Genomic DNA, 19,647 nt, shown 5'->3' with positions numbered 1-19,647 from the left:
AGCTACAGACTTTTTTCCCTGCTGCATTCGGGGCCTGCCTAGTGGAGGTGAAAAAGGAAAAATGATAAGAACTGGTCATTGGAAATTGGCTTGCTTTTAGCCCATCAAATCTACAATTTTGTTAGAAATTAAACTGAAGACTAATGTCTCCCAAAATATGTACCTAGCAACTAACTGACCATAAAGTGCCTTATATTTTCAAAGGTTTAACACATCAATGCTAAATAACACTTCTCTGGTACTTTACTAATAGGGGTAAAAAAAAAAAAAAACACCAATGAGAAGCAACGCTGTTTTTAAAAAAACAAAAAAAAACAAAAAAAACACTAAAACTATGTAAAATAAAAAAGAAAGAAAACCTTAACAAGGGAAAGACCAAAAATGAAAATTACTGTTTCTTCTGAATTACGGAAGTTAGCCTGACTTTCACAGACCAACTGTCCTAATTCTACATAAAACATAAAATCAATTCTGACAACTTAAAGAGGGGTGGGTGTGCTGGGAGAAGAATAAGTTACAAGATCAGGGTAGACACAATGCCTATGTTTATTATTCTACTATGTTCACTCATTTAACCATGACACAAATACTTAAAGAAAACATAACCCCATTTCTGTTTTTAGGAGTGCTACCATTAAAATAAGCAAACCTTAACAGGGATAGCACAAAATTAATATCAGCCATCTTTTAAATTAGAATGAAGAAGTTGAAAAGGAAATGCAGCACTGAGACATTCTGAAAGTGCTGTTAATTGGAACTTCTAAAACATTTAGTTATTCTACAACTCCTAGAAAAAAACTATGGGTTTTACAAATACTGCAGACCTTTTACAAAGCCTGAAAGTGTTTAACTTGGAGGTAGAAGCCAAGGGGCAGGGGAGAACTATCACCAAAGTAAAGTGATTTATTTGTATGAAATCAAAATAGGTTTCAGTCGCCTCTGAAAATGAGAAGATTTTCTTTCCTTAGGCCTAATATTACTGCAAACTGTAAGAAAGTCTTTTTAAGAGAAAACAAAACACGACAGAGTTGAAGCCTAGCTAGGAGCTGCTTTACTGCTGGTTAAGGCCCCAGGAGGGTTTGTTTTGCCCGCGGAGGACGGGTATGTGTATGGAAGTTGGTAGGGGAAAGTCATTTTGGTTATTAGTAAATAAATCAAGCGGCAGAGAATGAGGCCTAGGCAACTGCTAGAGGAGCCAAGGCCTAGCTCTCCCCCTGCTCTTCCCAGCACAGCCTGGGTTTGATCTCAGAGCCCCGTGGATTGCCAAGGAAAAAAAAAAAAAAAGAATCATATCGAACCACAAAAGCACATGGGGCGAATGTAAAATATAAACACGGCGTTGGGCTGTGAGTGGCTGTTATTAAAGGTCTGAATTACTAAACATGAGAGGCGGGGAAAGCCAGGCGGCCATTTCAATAATATAAACCTCCCCGAATTAGACATTATTCAAATGAGAGAGGTTCGGCTAAGCCGAGAGTAGAGAGGACCGAGCACCCAGCAAGAAACCGACACCACAGGACCGGGGAGGGGGATCCCCGCCCCTACCTAACTCCCCACAGGAGAGGGGAAATCTAGAATATTATCAACTTGTCAGGCCAGCCGGTGCTCGGGCAGGGGCAGGAGGGCAGCCCTCTCTACATCCAAGTTCCTGAGAGGCCTCCGGGTGCTTCTGGGGCCTGAGAGCCAGAGGCCCCCGAGGGCCCCCGGCCCGGTCCGCCCGGGTTGGGGGCGGGGGCGCGGGAAGGGGCGGGGGCGCGGGAAGGGGCGGGGGCGGGGGGGAACGGAGATCAGACCACGCCAGACACCTCCAGCCAACTCCCCAGGGAAAGCACGACCCACGGGGACCGCTGACCGACGGTCCGGAACACATGGGGCTGCCCCGGAGGGCATCCCCCTCCGAGGGGAACTTTCCACGAGGGCCGCCTTCCCAGCCCGTCCGCCCCGGAGGGGGCGAAGCGGACCCCTGCGCGGGCTCCCCACCCCCGCCGCCCCGAGGCCACCTCACAGCGCCCACGACCGCTTGCCCCTACCCACCTAGGGCGCAGGCCCGGTTCAGGTCAGGCCGCCACACGGGGGACAAGCGGGGCGCGGCCGAGGTGCCCGGGGCCGTGACCCCCGGGCTCAGCCCCGCTCGGACCCCCGTGCGGCGGCGGGGCGCGGGCAGAACGCTCTCCCCGGGCGCACGCCCGGGCCGAGCCCCCCCCCGCCCGGGCCCTCTCCCGGGGGGGACGCGGGTGGCTGTCCGGCCGCCGGGGTCCGCTCCGGCCCCGCCGCCTCCCCGGCATTGTGCTCGCCGCCACCTCCATCCCCCTCCACGCCCCCCCCACCCCGCGCCCGCCCGGCCCGGGTCGCCCGCCCGCGCCCCGCCGGCCCAGCGGCTATGAATATGTAAAATGTCTTTATTGTCCTCTCCCTGTGCCCCGGCCCCGCGGCCCCGCCGAGGACCCGCTCGGGTTCGGGCACGGCGGCGAAGAGGCGGCGGCGGCCGGCGGAGGAGGAGGGCCGGTGCCGGCGGGCGGGCGAGCGGCGGCGGCGGCGGCGGCGGGGTGGGCCGGGGGCAGGAGGAGGGCGGTGGATCGCAGCCCCCTTTGCCCCTTGTCTTCCCCCTCCGCCTGGCCGCTCCGAGCCTCTTTTCCCCTCCGTTCGGCGCCCGGCGGGGGCTCCGTGCTCCCCGGCCCCCCATCTCCCCGCCGTTAATTATAATAATCCTGAGTACTAATAAATTATGCTAAGTCGCGGGGGGGGCAGCGGGAGCCGGGGTTGAGTATGAATATGAATATGTAAAATGCTGTAATGATTACCTGCTGCTGCTGCCGCCGCGGCTGAACTCTCATCTTGACTCGCTGCTCCTCCGTCCGCCATTTTGAATATTTTAACCAAAATCGCCCGGTCGATAAACCCTCCCTCGCTCCGGCTCCCCTCCCCCCTCCCGCCCTCCGTGCCTCCTCCCTCCTCTCCGCCCCCTCCCGCTCCTTCCTCTCCCCGGGCTCGCGCCAGGGGGCGCGCGAGGCCGTCCCCTAGGAGGAGCCCCACCCCTTCGGGCGCTCTGCGCACGCGCCTCCGGGTCGCCGTGGCTCTCCAGTAGCTAAAGCGCCCTCAACCTGCCAGTCACCCCTTTGCTGCACTTTCCCCCCGCCCCCCCGCCCCTCTCGGCTCTGCACATGCGCAACGCTTTCCACGCGCCTGAGATGCAGGCGGCGCATGCGTTACCTCTCCTGGGCTCCTTCTTGAAGCGTAACCTGTGTAGCACGTTGAGCATTCGTCCCTTCTTACTATGCCCCCTCTCCTCCCGCCCCACTGCCCTCCCAGCCTCACTCCGGCGTTCCCCAATGGACAGTGGCATTTTGAAAGAAGGGCGGGGGGCACGGCGGCCCAGAGCGTGGAAACGCGTGGAGTACCCGCGGGCAGGACCAGCCCCGGCGTCCCCTCCGCTGCGCGCTTTTTAAGGCTTTCCGCGCGGTTGAACCTCTGACAACAAAGGAGGGGCAGCTCCCCTGCTAGGTAATTTCCGGCCCGGTGGGCAGGTAGGGGCGGAAACGCCCGCCGCGGGGAGCCGGGCTGGAGGCACCTGCTGAGCTCTGCGCGGGCGTCCCGCTTTAAATTTGAATCCTAACGAGTCCCCGCCCCCAGCTCCGCGAATGCTGGAGACCCGGCCGGGCGAGCGCGCGGGGGAGGGTCTCGTGCTGGTTCTAATTAGCCTCCCATCCCTTCTGCTCTACTTGTTTGTAACCCCCGGTCGCTTCTGGGGCGCCGGACGCTCCAGTGGCCCGTGCCTGCCCCTGCCCCTGCCCCTGCCCCTGCCCTTGGCGGGGTTTTCCTGCGCCCCGATCGCCGCTCGCCCGACCGGAGCGCGTAGCCGGCGCCCTGGGCCGTGGGAAGCCGTTCTCCCCTGACTTTGGCTTGGGAACATACTTAAAACCTAGCCGTAAACTGGAAACTGATGACCTTAAAAAAAAAAAAAAATCTCGAAATCAGCGGTAGCCTCATCCAGAATGTCACTGTTTCTCAGAGCAAAGAAGATAGCAGGCGTTTTGTGTTGTAAATCTCTTTTATTTCAGTCATGTTCTAAGATTTATCTTTAAAGGTAAATTTCCCTGGACAAGACCCAGGTCAATGATTTTACGAATTCTTTTTTTAAAAAGCCCTAAGATTTTTCCAGTTTGGGTTTTTGTTTGTTTGTTTGTTTGTTTTTGGTCTTTGTTTTTGAGGCTGAATAGAAAAGCATCTCTCCTAAGTGAAGTTAGAAAAAAAGAAATTCAGGAGGCCCCTGGGCGGCTCAGTGGGTTGAGTCTGTGATTCTTGATTTCAGCGTCCTGAGTTCAAGCCCCACCTTTGGTGTAGAGCTTAGTTGTTTTGTTTGTTTGTTTGTTTGTTTGTTTTTTTAATAAAAAAGAAATTCAATCCTAGATTGTCTTGAGAGAAATGACTGTAAAGTTTAAATGGAGTAGAATTGCCGATTCCACATAAAAGAAAAACGGATCTCTAAGAGAGCGGTTATTCTAACGGCTAAAGTTTTAATCACGGGTCTTAGCCTCCTCATTGAATTCCTTACACTGTGCGAGTACAGATGAAGCTATTGTCAGTGACAGCCAATGAATTTGGGGTGGGATTGATTTATTCATGGTAATTAAGCCGTAGGGTGTGTGCTTGACTGTGCAAACCAAATAATTGGGCCACCATATAATCTAATTATTTCAAGCCACGCCAACCAACACACAGTTAAGGAAATGCAAATTTCAATGGTGTTACAATTAATCCGGAAATAAGTTATATTCACCGGCATTACCATAGGGGAAGTCTCAAAATCTTCAACCTATTTGAAGCAAAGTTAATTACAGGTCCCTGCTCTGAGGGCAAGGAAATACCTCCACTAAGAAAAAGAACCTAAATACTTAAATTCCTGTCTTCTATCTTGATCTTTGTTTTGCTCTTTAGTTTAAAAAAGCAAATTAATATGACTCTCAGAAAGTAATTGAAGCCTGTGCATGTGCTATTCATTCTGTATCTCATTTCCATAAAAAGAAATTTTCATAGAATGAATTTTTATTTAAGGAAGAATAGCTCTGTGAGGAAAAAAAACAGTTTAAAATAGTCTATATAAATAATTCATTTTCCTCCTAATGAAAACGTTTATGCCTGGGCATAGTAGGTATTCATAAATATTTGCTGAATAAAAATAATGAATAATACAGTTATATATGTTAAGATTATTTTTTAAAAAATGATTAAGTCATTTATTCAACAAATATTTATCAACATCTGCATTCTGCCATCAACTTTACTAAGTGATAAAAATAAAAAATGTAGAAAACACTGCTTTGACCTCAGCAAACTCTGCGTATCAATTATTTTTTTTAATCCTCACAACTCTGGGAGGTAGAAACTGTTAATCCCAATTTTCCAGGATGAGGAAATTGAGACACAGAGATGTTACATTTACATTACTTGCCTTTATTGGGGTTTTCCAGAGAAACAAAACCAATGGAGTATATATATATATATATATATATATATATATATATATATATATACGAATGACTTTCATTATGCAGTTGACACTTGAACAAGGCAGGGTTTAGGATTGCTGACCCTCCCAAGCAAGTGAAAGTTCAAGTATAGCTTTTAATTCCTCAAAAACTTAACTGCTAACAGCCTACTGTTGACTGGGGAAGCCTTACCAATAACATAAGTAGTCGAACAGTGAATTAACACTATTTTGTGTATTATATGTATTATAAATAAATATACCACATTTTGTGTGTTATTTGTATGTTATATATATTGTGTTACTGAATTCTTACAATAAAGTAAGCTAGAGAAAAAATGCTATTAAAATCAAAAGGAAAAGAAAATACATTTACAGTACTCTATGATAAAAAAAATTCATGTATAAGTAGACCTGCGCACTTCAAACCCATGTTGTTCAAGGACCAACTGTATATATGAAAGAGATTTGTTATAAGGAATTTGCTTATACAGTTTTGGAGGTTGAGAAGTCACTTTATGTTCCTTCTACCATTATCCCATACCCTTAATATCCATCCTCACACGTGTTCCCCAGATTTCTGTCTGTATAAATTAGAAAACTCATGCAGTTCTTTTGGAATGTAGCGTCTCTCCTCACAAGTCAGATGATGAGCAGCTCAGGTCTCATGGTAATTTGGTGGCTATCATTAAGCATTCAGTCTCTCCTAAGGTCTAGCAGCAGGCCAAGAGCTATTTTTCAAAAGGAGAATAGTTATCCATAGAGGATGTTCTAAAATCCTAAGAGTCTGAGCTGCAGGTCACCTGTTGAGACCTGCCAGAGACTCCTAGTAGCTTCCTTACCTGCCACTGACACTTAAGCACCATTGGATCTGCTGGATCATATGGCGGAAATGGCAGAGCAGCTTGCACAGCACTCTGGACATATTACAGAGTCTTCTCATTCAGCAGCTTTTTGAGTCACTTGGAAAATAGGTTGGAATAATACACTCCAATGGAATATGTTGCCTCCAAAATCCAAAGAGTTCCACTCAGCATTGTGCCTCTTTTTTGACTGTAAGAGAGGCCAAATGTAACAACTTATCCATTACCTTAGAAGGGATATGTTGACATGCCCCACACTACTGGATTCCCCCCAAATTTCACTGAGATAGAAGGCCCCTCAATTTGTGCCAGATTTATTTCCAATGTCTTACCAATAAGCCTACAGTGGGTACTGCTTCTTGCTCACCATGTCCAATCAGCATGATATCATCAGTGTAATGGATTAGTGTGACAACCTGTGGAAGGGAAAGGAGATCAAGATTCCCATGAATTAAATTAGAACATAGAGCTGGAAAGTTGATATACCTCTGAGGTGGGACAGGAAAGGTAGAATGCTGGCCTTGCCAGCTGAAAGCAAACTGCTTTTGGTGGTTCTTATTGACAGGGATAAAGAAAAAAGCATGCCAGCCCAATAGCTGCATATCAGTTTCCAGGATATGTGTTAATTTGCTCAAACAACAAAACCACATCTGGTATAGCAGCTGCAAGCACAACCACCACTAATTCAGTTTAACAATAATCCACTATCATTCTCTAAGATCCACCTGTCTTCTGTACAAACCACATAGGAGAGTTAAATGGGGATGTGGTGGGAACGACCACCCCTACATCTTTCAAATCCTTGATGGTGGCACTAATCTCTGCAATCCCTCCAATATGCAGTGTTGCTTTTAGTGTATTATTTTCCTAAATACAAGTAGATCTAGTGGCTTCCATATGGCCTTTCCTGCTATAATAGTCTCACTCCACAGGTCAGGGAACCAACGTGGGGATCCTACCAGTTGCTTCGATTTTTCAGGACGGGGAAAACTGAGGCATAGAGATGTGAAGTAACTTGCCTAATGCCACACCACTATTGAAAAGTATACAGGCCAGGAGCTTACTCTTCATGGTACCAGTCTGCTACTTGCTTTGAATCAGGCAAAATCCTGGAGGTTCATATATTTCAATGTGGGAAGAGAACATATTAATGGTTAGGTCCTTGTATGTAATCTCATCATAATAAAAACATAGACATGGGTGAAAACTTACATTCACACAAAAACATACATAAATAGCAGCTCTGTTACAACTGTCAAAAACTAGAAACAATCCAAATGTCCTTCTGCAGGTGAATGAATAAACAAACAGGGATACCTGCATGCGGTGGAATACTATTCAGCAATAAAAAGGGATGAACTACCAACACACCAACTTCAACAAATCTCAAAGGCATTGTGCTGAGTGAAAGAAGGCAGTCCCAAAAGGAATCCTACTATCTGATTCCATTTGTACGACATTCTTGAAATCCCAAAACTATGGTGATGGAAAACAGATGAGTGGTTCCCAGGAGATAATGGCGGAAGAAGGTGCAACTGTAAGGGATAGGCATGTGACAGGATTTTTGGGGTAATGGAATTGTTCTGTATCCTGATTGGGCTGGTGGGAATAAAAATCTATACATATGGTTTTATTCATATGTATACACACACATAGGTATAGAAGCAGTCAACGGTATGATAGTAAGTCGGCCTAGGTATTCCTGTTACCAGGTGTTCCTTTATTAACAGTAGAAATATGCAAATGGGAAGGTGTCAGTATGTCTTGCTAAAGGGAACCACGTAAGCCTTTGCAGCAGGGTCACCCCGTTCCTTCCTCTTTCTCCCTTTTTCTCATCTGGAACATAGATGCCAAGACTAAAATTCGAGCAGATCTTTTGGGCTGTGGGGTGATGTTCTCAAGAGATCAGTCCATGTGAGGAGCAAGAAGCAAATCTGATCTTCTCCATGGGCTGAAGAGAAGCCTGGGCCTGAGCGTGGCATTGCCTTCCTTCACCTGAACTTAACTCTGGGTGCTGCTATGTTAGTTTTGTTAGACTGAAGAATCCAGACTCTGGAGGATGTATTCTAATGACTGTAATTACCGTAGGTAACTAAATTAAAAATGGTCATTTTTTATAAATATCTCCAACATTTTGCCCATTCATAAACATTATCATTCTAATAGAGCAAATTAATGTGTTTAGTGACTGGTAGTGCATTTCGTAACTAATTAATCTTACAGCAGAGGCTTCCAAGCCATGTTTCGTGAAGCCCTTAAGGTCGGCCTTAAGGTAGGATGAAAACAAACCTTCTACCTCCTCTTTATTCAGGAGGTATATATATACACCTGGAGCTTACATATATATATAAGCTTAGCAATAGTAACTTTTAAAAGTTTTCAAAATAAAATGATCCATGGCTATTGTATATGAAGCATCAGGAGCTTAATCTCCTTTTCCTCCGCATCTTACTTCATAACCAGGAGTTTTTCCAAGGAAGATTTTGATCTTGCCTTAGATACTTCCATGGTCCTCTACCTTGAACAGGTGGAGAGGGCTTCTAGTAAGTGAATGAATATATTCTGATCACATATATTAATATTCATAAAAGGATGTCAAACCTACTGGCTGTAGCTGACTGCTGCAATTTATGTTTCTACTCTTAATGTATAACGTGGAGTATTTGTACTCCTCAGAGAATGTACACTGAAGTTTTTAACAAGTCAATATTTATCAAAAAGCTCAATATCATTGATGGAAAACTATCTGATGGATACATAGCCCATTTTCCTCCCCTGGTTCAGGGTCAGCAAATTCATGACCCTATTCTTCCTACCATCCCTTCTCAAGCCTCTGGCCAACTTCTTTAATCCATAGCCCTTTCTTATGCTGAGCCTAGACTCCCTCAAACATGATTCTGTCCAACCAGTGCTTCAGGCAGTCATTGGCATCTCATCAGTGCTGGCATGCAGGATGAAATCCATTTGTAATTCCAACCCTAGATACTCTTAAAAGCTAAACTGTCACAAAGCTGTGCACTTGAAATACATCATTTTGTCCCCTTGTAGGCTTCTTTCCTAGAATTATGCTTTGGACTTATGTCATCAGCCTACATTAGAATCATAAGAAAAAAAAAACCTCTGAGAAATGTATCATATTTACTGTAGGAGTGTTTTGGGAGTGTCTATCTTCTTTCTGGGTATTCTTTCTTAGTATCTGAAGGGCAGAGTTTTAAGATATTTGCCCAAATTCATACAGTAAGGGACAGAGCTAAGAACTGAACCAAAGATTGCCTGATCTCTTACCTTCTCTGCCTTTCCTCTCTAAGGCCCCCACATTTGCTCCCTGCCTTGCCGGCCATCTGCCTCCCCATTCTGACATTTGGCCTACGTCTAGACATTCAGCCCTGGGCTTTGTTTCCATGAGGTTTTTTTGGTGCTTACTTTTTCCTGCATTCATTGATTCCATATCTGCCCTTCCTGTTTTCTCCTGCCTCTTCCTATCCCTTCTCATAAGCTTTTCTAGATAAACTCTTCCTGCATTTACTCATCAACTCATTATAGTCTGACATCTGCTCCAATCATTTTCCTGAAATTACTTTATTGGAAGTCACTGATGACCTCCTAACTGCCAGATCTGATAACATCTTCACTCCTCATCCTGCTCCATCTCTCCACAATTTGACAATGGTGATTGTTCCTCCCTTCTTAAAACCATCTTTCTAACTCTGGCCTGTGACAAATTGCTCTCCAATTTCTCCCCTTAGCTATCTTGACCGTGTCTTGGTTTTCCTCATTGGATCCTCATTTTCTCCCCATCTAATATAGGTACTCTCCAAGGATTTACCCTCATCCCTCTCCTCATTGCTGCAAGCCTCATGTCATTATCTATCCCCACAATTTCAGCTGTTATCCCTCTGAAGACAACCCCCAAATCTACACCTTCATGCTGCTTTCCCCTCCAACATCAGACTATGTTTGTTACATTTGTCTCTTTCACTAGAGTATAAACTATTCCAGGGGTGGTCCATCTTGTCCTCATTTTTTTATATCTTTTTTATGCTTAAAGTAACAGCTCAGGGGCTGGACATAGTCTATGTTTAACCATTTTTTTTCATACTTCTCTCTGTATTTTAGTGACCATTCAATGGTGTATGAAAAGCCTTTATTCTCTCATAAGTATTCTTCAGGTACCTACCAGGTGCTTGGCATTGCTCTAGGCAAAATATTTCTTTTTGATTTTTGGAACATCTTGAGATGAGTGCACATTTAATTCAACCTTTTTATCTTTCAAGTCTGTATCTATAACTCTATATTTGATCTATCTTAAGATGCACATTTTTTCACATTTTAGTATCTTTGAAATCAAGATGCATCTTACAAAGAATGTGCAGGAAAACATTGCATCATAGTTTAATTGGCAGCATTTTTTAATGGTACATAAAATAATGGTCTATCTTACAATCAGTAGCATTTTAAATTCCATGAAATATGGTTTTTACATGAATTGTTATGGTTTAGATATTTCATTCTGATATGTTTTATCATCCAAGAAATATTTAATTATTCTGAGTATATACTAGACTTTTTAAGGCAGGACAAGAAATGTTTTGAAGGGATTTTCAATGATACGGGTTAAAACAAGAGGAAAAAGATTTCCACGGCCATAGAAGTTTCACACATACGAGCATTTCCTCTGCTGTAAATATACAGCAATGACATAAAATGCAAAGACTGATAACCAAAAATAAATGGGCTCAAAAGCAGTTATCATTTCTAAGAATCAAGAAGAGCACAAAACACAAACCATGAGTGAGTCTGTTGCAGTGGGCCTATTAGAGTATAGGCCCAGAGGCAGGCAATGGTGCCTGAAGTATTATTAGTGCCACAAAGAGGACAAACCAGACACACACACACACACACACACACACACACACACACACACACTCCTTTTGTATCTGTAGGGCTTTGTTATAATTTTATCTTACATAAATCATCTTGATTATCTTACAAAAATGACAACTTAAAAATATAGCATTTTATGATACAGAGAATTCCCATGTTCGCCCCATTCCCCACTTCTCCTCCTCTTTAGGAAACCATTTATATTTGCTGCTTATCCTTATCCATCTCTTCTTGCAACTATATAAATTCTTATTTTTCTCCTTTTCTTTCACAAAAGAGAGTGGTTCCATCTATATTGTTCTGTACCCTGCTTTTTTCACGTACCTGTATATTAAGAAGATCGTATCATGGAGATTTTACTCATTTTTTTTATATCTGTGTGTACTTCATGGTGTGTGTGAACTGGTTTACTCAACCAGTCCTCCTCTCTTGCTGGACAAGCTATATACAAAGTTTCCTGCTACTCACAATATCAAAGTGAGCAACCTTCTTCCTGAGTCATTTCACACTCCCACACACCTTTGTGAATGGAGGCTGAATAGAATTGCTTCCTGACTGCTGCCTGAGGCTATGGCTTTTTAGGAAGTTGAGGATCTGCCAAGTAGGAAGACCAAGACAGCCTTACAACCGGGAAGTGAATGGATCTGCTCCCTGGAATTCTCTAATATTGCTGGAACCCTAACCACCACCAGAAGACCCAGAATAGACTAGAGACCTGGCAGGTAGGGTGACAATAATCACAAAACTATTAAACAGCAAAAGAGAGAGAAAGGAGAAAAACTTCAAAAAATATGTACACGGGATCCCTGGGTGGCGCAGCGGTTTGGCGCCTGCCTTTGGCCCAGGGCGCGATCCTGGAGACCCGGGATCGAATCCCACATCAGGCTCCCGGTGCATGGAGCCTGCTTCTCCCTCTGCCTGTGTCTCTGCCCCTCTCTCTCTCTCTGTGACTATCATAAATAAATAAAAATTAAAAAAAAAAATATGTACACATGTATGTGTACAGATATATGTATTTCAAAAGCAAAAAATATGTATGTACATGTTAATATATATTACATATAAAATTGGGTCTGTACTTCAGAACTAGACCAGGATCAATTCCCAATGGTTCAAAGATTTAAATGTAAAAAAATAAAAATAAAAATTCCAGAAGAAAACATGAATGAAATCCTTTATAAAAAGCTATTAAACGGGGATCCCGGGATCCCTGGGTGGCGCAGCGGTTTAGCACCTGCCTTTGGCCCAGGATCCTGGAGACCTGGGCCTGCAGCCCAGGGTGTGATCCTGGAGACCCAGGATCGAATCCCACGTCGGGCTCCCGGTGCATGGAGCCTGCTTCTCCCTCTCCCTGTGTCTCTGCCTCTCTCTCTTTCTCTCTCTCTCTCTCTGACTATCATAAATAAATAAAAATTTTTTTAAAAATCTTAAAAAAAAAAAAAAAAACGGGGATCCCTGGGTGGCTCAGCGGTTTAGTGCCTGACTTGGACCCAGGGTGTGATCCTGGGGTCCTGGGATCGAGTCCCACATCGGGCTCCCTGCATGGAGTCTGCTTCCACCTCTGCCTGTATCTCTGCCTCTCTCTCTCTCTCTCAGTCTGTCTCTCATGAATAAATAAAATATTTTTTAAAAGCTATTAAGCAATATTATTATCATAAAAAATGGAATTTAAGACAAAGGAATAAAAATACATGTTAAGGCTAATCCATCAAGAAGCTATAACAGGGGCACCTGGGTGGCTCAGTGGTTGAGGATCTGCCTTTGGCTGAAGTTGTGACTAGGGGTCCTGGGTTGGAGTCCTGCATCGGGCTCCCTGCATGGAGCCTGCTTCTCCCTCTGCTTGTGTCTCTGCCTCTCTCTGTGGGTTTCTCATGAATAAATAAATAAAAATATCTTCAAAATACAAATTTAAAAAATTATGAATTTGTATGCAACTAACAACCTATCTTGAAATGTATAAAATAAAAACTAAATTACAAAGACTGACAAGATCATAAGCATAGAAGACTTCAATGAAAAAGGTGTTTCTCCCAATTATTGCTTAACCAGAAATGTAAAGTATGATGCCCATTCCCATCTTGTTACAATCAAGTGAGTCGGAACCCTGGCAAGACCGAGCCCAAACTGCAGACCATTAATATTTAGCTGTGTCTGGACATATCTAGCAGTGTGAAATGGATCAATAGACAACTGTTTACTTAAAGGTCTAAAGAAACTTCTTCTTCTTTTTTTTTTTTTTTTTCTAAAGAAACTTCTGAGAGAAAAACTATCCTAAACGATTCTGGTACTGACAGCCTGACCATACATCCAAGTCCATCTTGATCTTTCAAGGGTAAAGGCAACTATGCTTTGGTTAAACTCAGATTAAACTCCTGGCTCAGACTCCCATGAGCACTCATCTATGGCTTCCTGTGGAGAGGTAGCTCTGGAAGCAGAGGTGATACTCAAAATATTTAGCACCCAGTTTGGTTTGAGCATTGACCAAACAGAACAGACAAGCAACCCATCTGAGTAGATGCCAGCTGCACCCCATGCCTTCCCAGGGCATACTTGATGAATTTCAGCCCTTTCTATAAAGATTATTCTATGAAACTTGCTCTAGGACATGGAGACACAAGGAGCTCTGGTACTCCTCTGGTCAAGGTTAATGCAGGGGAGAGAGAGAACTCCAACCAACTCTGGCAAATCAAAAACTGCAGTGCTGGAAAGGAGACTAAGTAAACGAAAGGGTATAAAATGGGAGATGCCATGGGTAACTGATCAGACGTTTTTCTTTTTCTTTTTTTTTAAGATTTATTTATTTTTTTATTCAGAGAGAGAGAGAGAGGCAGAGACAGGCAGAGGGAGAAGCAGGCTCCATGCAGGAAGCCCGACGTGGGACTCAATCCTGGGTCTCCAGGATCACACCCTGGGCTGCAGGCAGCGCTAAACCGCTGTGCCACCGGGGCTGCCCTGAGACGCATTTCTTAAAAGATTTTACCTATTTATTATTTATTTGAAAGAAGGGGAGAGAGCACAAGGATGGGGAGGGGTAGAGAAAGAGGAGAAGGCGGCTCCCCGCTGAGTGGGGAGCCTGAACCCAAGACCCCAGGACCCCAGGATCATGACTTGAGCCACCCAGCCTGATGTATTGAAGGAGAAAAGATAGTGAGAAGGTTAGGTGAGTTCTGACATCAGTCAGACCTGAGATCCATCCCATTCTGCCTCTCCCCCTTACTGTTTCACCTCAGGCAAGAATGCCCTGGAGATCACAGTGCTCTCTAGTGTTGCTGTCATTGCAGGTGGTGGTAGGAGCGTGGGACATACCTACAGGTTCCCAGAAATACCCTCGGAGACCAGACCTGCATGGCTTGGCAGGGCAAGAGCCAGTGACACACAAGAGCCACACAAGTCAGCATCTTGAGTGTAAGCAGGAATAGGGAGAGAGCAAACTGGGATTTTTTTGGGCTATTTCTCTTTTATTTTACTTCAGTTTCATAGGTATCATTGCCGGATATAAAAACTACAATTCCTCCCCTCAAGAAAATTTTAGGTTATTCACCAGTGTAGGTTAAGTACACACTTTGTAGTATGCGTAGATCAGTCAGTCTCAAAGTAGACACATCTGACTGCTAACTCAAATGGGGACAAGGAGTGATTCAGAGCCAGTGGGAGGAAGGGGAGGGAGGAGACAACCACTGGCTTCCTGGTTGGGTGGCCGGAAGCCCCTACAAAGATAATACATAGAAGAGGTGAGGACCAGTACACCAATGGTGTAGACTACAGTTTCCCAACAGAGGGGATGTAGGGTGGAGGAAAGGGCTAAATGTACACTATCTCATTGAAACATTATCCATCCTTGTGAAGGAAAGATCATTTCCATTGCTCAGAGGAACTAAGGTTGAGAGAAATTTAGTAATTTGCCCAGTCACATAAGCATTGAGATTTGAACCCAGGAGCACCTTACATAGGCTTTCCTTATTAAGCCAGGCTTCCCCAACTCAGGAGAGAGAAAAACCTAGTATTTCTCATTTCCAGATAGTTCTGATTGCTATTTACTTTCTCATCTATTTCATATTATGATAATGTTTTCCTGGAATTGGATGATATAATACTAGAAATTGAAGATGTTTATTCGCTACAAAGATTACATATGCAGGCTTCCTGTCATAATCAAGGGAAGTTGCTCACATCATTTATGATTTCCAGTCTTCTCTGTATATGATAATGCTTATTTAAAAAAAAATCTGTTTTTACTAAGCCTGCTGATCTTCAAAAGAGAAACAGGCAGAGGCAGGACAGTGATATACCCTTTTGATATTTATCAAGTCTGGAGTCTATCTTAAATTAGTTTGCTGGGAAGCACTGCATGTGATGAATGGTATAATATTTAAATGATGCCGTGGATGTTCTCCCTTGTAATAAAGCAAATTACTCTAATAAAACTATTTTGTTTCATTTCTTCATACAAAATTCATGTTTGAATTTCATCTAGGTCCTAAAATTTTAAATTTCCATAACAAGTTCTATGCATTATTAAATTTTATACACCACTGCATTATGCTTTTGAAACTGATTGTACAATCTAATTAATTCTGAATATTAACTACAATTTCCATAAAATGAATAGGATAATGTTACTCAGGGTAAGATGGTGGGCTATTGTCGTCTGTTACCATTTCCCCAGGATCTCAATTATATGTACACTAAAACCACTTCTCTGGAAGTCCCTTATCCGGTAACTTCAATTTGGGGCAACATAGCCAAGAGCAAAAGTTAAATCAAAATGCCTCCAAATAGACCAAATAACTATCTTAAATACTTGCCCTCCATTCCTAGGCAAACCTTTCCAACAGTGTGTCAGAAGGCAGTTGTTTTTTTGTTTTTTGTTTTTCTGTTTTTTGCTTTTTTTAAGAGAGACTGTTTATAAGAGTCATGTGACTTCTAGATCCAAAGCAGATTAAATATTAAATTAAAAGGATGATGAGGTTAAAGTAGATTCCTAGAAACTGTCTCCTCAAGAGATGCAAGAAGAGTCTATGGACAGTGGATAACCATGCAAGTGGAAATAACTATCAGAGTGGACACAGGAACCCAGAGAGCAGAGCAGATCAGCCCAATTTATCTTAGGAGAGCAGAGCCCTGCATATGTCAGAGCCTGAGGGCCTTGCAATATCATGGTACAAAAAGTAATCCGTGCTCATGATGACTTGGAGATATCAAGGAATGGTTAAATTCATCCTTTTATTCTGTTTAAGAAAGTATCAAAGTGTAGTGTATTTTGGCATCTTTCCATCAGAAAGATTAAAATAGTGTAATCTTAGGGGACTATTTCAATCGTTTGGAAAATTGACTTACTTAGAATATCACATTTCCTAATAATATAAAATAAGTGAGGGTCTTATTATACAACATAAGTTGAATCTTCTTTTCTCTGTTTTAAAAAAAACAGATCACACAAATCACACTGATATCATACACCCCAGATGTCTCAAGACCCTACTGGACTGTGGGTACAAACGAAGTCAAATTATCATTGATTATTCCAAAGCTCCTGTTCACAGCACCAATCCCCATCACTGCAGAACATCAGCACACCCTGTGGGAGTTGTCCTTTCGTGTGCCTCTGCTCAGAGCCACCCTGCCGTCCCTACCAGGCAGGAGAAGGTGGCCTCTCAGGGCTGCCACCAGCCCCTGGGCCTACTGTGCTGGGTGTTTGGCTTACACGGAGACAGGACATCTCACTCCACCATTGTTTTCTATTCTTTTCTTTTCTAAAAATTTTATTTATTTATTCATGAGAGACACAGAGAGAGAGGCAGTGACATAGGCAGAGGGAGAAGCAGGCTCCATGCAGGAAGCCCAATGTGGCACTTGATCCCAGGACCTCAGATCACACCCTGAGCCAGAGATAAATGCTCAACCACTGAGCCACCCAGGCGTCCCTTCTACCACTGTTTTCAAATTTGTCGCCTGGCCCAGAAGCATCACTGCTCATGCCTCAAATCCCACCAAGTACTTTAAGAAAACTGTTTCTTTGGTTTCGGACTATCCTTTCTCTCCCTTGAGTTCAGCCCAGGAACAGGCACCATTCTTAATTCACTTTGCCCTCTTTTCTCTAGGTATTTACCCCAAACCTCCCTTTCAAATGCCTCTCTCCAACAAACATAGCAAGGAACACAGATTTTGGGGCTGCCAGCTACGGGCCCAGCAGCTCTACTCAACAACCACCAGCTGGGCCTGGGGCTCAGCTAGAGTATCATGCCCCATAACGTGGTTGGAATTCTTTTTTTTTTTTCATGGTTGGAATTCTTAAATTCTTTTCTTTTTTAAAAAAGATTTATTTATTTATTTGAGAGGGTGAGAGAGAAGGAGAGAGAGGGAGGGAGAGAGCAAGCATGAAGAGTGGGAGGGGCAGAAGAAGAAAGAGAGAAAATCTTCAAGCAGACTCCACCTGATCATGGAGCCTGTTGTGGGGCTCCATCCCAGGATCCTGAGATCGTGACCTGAGCCAAAATCAAGAGTCAGCTGCCCAACCGACTGAGCCACCAAAGTGTGCCTGAAATTCTTAAATTCCTTTTTAAAAAAGCCACTATATGGAGTCATAACATTTAAAAAAATTTTTTAGTAATCATGGAAACTCTCCCTTAAAACCCAATCTTGCACAGAAACTCAGCTCCTTTGCCCCTGGCCCCCTGTTCTGAGAACTGCCACATTTCTTCAGCCTATACCGTGGCATCTTGAGGCTGAAGACAATATCAGTAAAATCTGACTGTGCCTCTTCCCCCATTATTATCTCATGAGAGAGCAGTGGTTTCTCACTGTGGTGTTAATTTGCATCTCCCTCAGGATTTACAGAGCTGAATAACTTCTAGTATGTTTGTTAGCTATTTTGTGAAATGCCTTTTCCAAGTTTTTGTTCATTTTTGTATTGTATTGTCTTATTGATTTGTAGGACTGCATTATATACTAACCCATTGTTGGCTAGAGGTATGGTAAATATCTCCTCCCATTTCAATACTTGCCCTTTCACTCTCTCAGTGATGTATTTTGATGAGCAGAAATTCTTAGTTTTAATGCAGTCCACTTTGTCGATATTTTCACTTATAGGTTATTAGGGTGACCAACCATTCGAAAATGTCTGGAAATAACACAATCCAAATAATCCGTTGCCCAGATATGAGATATCAACGCTAAAAGAAGGACAGTCCCAGGTAAGCCACAGTGGTTGGTCACTCTAGGCTAGGTGGTTCTTATTGTTGTTTGAAGGGACAGGGCCTGTCGTGTCACAAATATATTTTCCAATGTTATCTTCTAGAAGCTTTATAGCTGTATCTCTAACATTTACATCAAACTCCATCTGGAATTTACTTTTTGTGTGTGGTGTGAGGTAGAGGCCAACATTTATTTTCTTCCCTTTATAGATGGATACCAACCACTCAGCACTATCTATGGAAATGACCAGACTTTCTCCATTGCTTTGCAGTGTTGACTTTGTCATAATTAATTGTGCAGCTTGGTTTCTGGACTTTATTGTGTTCCATTCATCTTTTTATCTCTTTCTGTGCCATTTTATTTATTTAGCTTTTTAATAAGTCATGATATCTGATAGCATAGAAGTACTCTGACTTTCTTCTTTTTCTTTTTTTTCTTTTTTTTTAAATTTTATTTATTTATTTATTTATGAAAGTCACACATAGAGAGAGAGGCAGAGACACAGGCAGAGGGAGAGGAAGAAGCAGGCTCCATGCACCGGGAGCCCGACGTGGGATTCGATCCCGGGTCTCCAGGATCGCACCCTGGGCCAAAGGCAGGCGCTAAACCGCTGCGCCACCCAGGGATCCCCTCTTCTTTTTCTTTAAGATTGTCTTGGCTATTCTTCGTCAGTTGCATTTCTGTATATATTTTAGAACCAGATTGTTGAATTTCTGAAAAAAATGTGTTGGGATTTTGATTGAGGGATTTTGAGCTAGATTACTTTTGGGAGATATGATATCTTTACAAAATTCAATATGCCAGTTCATGAATATTGTATATATCTGTATATATTTAGGTCTCTACATTTTTATTTATTTATTTATTTGAGAGAGAGAGAGAGAGAGAGAGAGGGAGGGAGTACGTGTGTGTGCAGAGGGGTGGGGCGGGTGGGGAGGTGGGGCAGAGGGAGAGGGAGAAGCGGGCTCTCCACTGAGCAGGGAGCCCAATATGAGGCTTGATACTAGGAGCCTGGGATCATGACCTGAGCCAAAGGCAGACATTTAACCGACTGAGCCACCTAAGCGCCCCTAGGTCTTTTATTTCTCTCATCAGTGTTTGGTAACTTTCTTGAATAAAGTTTTATATTTATTTATAAACATTTATTTATTTATTTATTTATTTATTTATTTATTTATTTATTTATTTAACATAGAGAGCAAGCCAGAGAGTACAGGGGGG

General features: G+C 43.3%; 1 protein-coding gene and 1 long non-coding RNA gene across 5 annotated transcripts in view; one reads left to right on the top strand and one right to left on the bottom strand.

Annotated features, from left to right (window-relative positions):
* POU2F1 (POU class 2 homeobox 1) overlaps positions 1-2,919 on the bottom strand; it is a 187,083-nt gene extending 184,164 nt beyond the window's left edge. For 2 of the 4 annotated variants that reach the window (XM_077901517.1, XM_077901521.1), the window contains exon 1: positions 2,802-2,919. In XM_077901517.1, the coding sequence (XP_077757643.1) occupies positions 2,802-2,862 (61 nt within the window). In that variant the 5' untranslated portion in view covers positions 2,863-2,919. The remainder of the gene's footprint in view (positions 1-2,801) is intronic. The other 2 variants (XM_077901519.1, XM_077901520.1) reach the window with 2 other exon arrangements.
* LOC144316073 (uncharacterized) overlaps positions 1-19,647 on the top strand; it is a 72,647-nt gene that overhangs the window by 13,754 nt on the left and 39,246 nt on the right. The window contains exon 2 of the long non-coding RNA XR_013381872.1: positions 18,322-18,425. This is a non-coding gene — a long non-coding RNA (uncharacterized LOC144316073). The remainder of the gene's footprint in view (positions 1-18,321; positions 18,426-19,647) is intronic.

The sequence above is a fragment of the Canis aureus genome, chromosome 6 (assembly GCF_053574225.1).
Source record: "Canis aureus isolate CA01 chromosome 6, VMU_Caureus_v.1.0, whole genome shotgun sequence".
NCBI lineage: Eukaryota > Metazoa > Chordata > Mammalia > Carnivora > Canidae > Canis > Canis aureus.
This window is presented reverse-complemented; position numbering and strand designations above follow the sequence as displayed.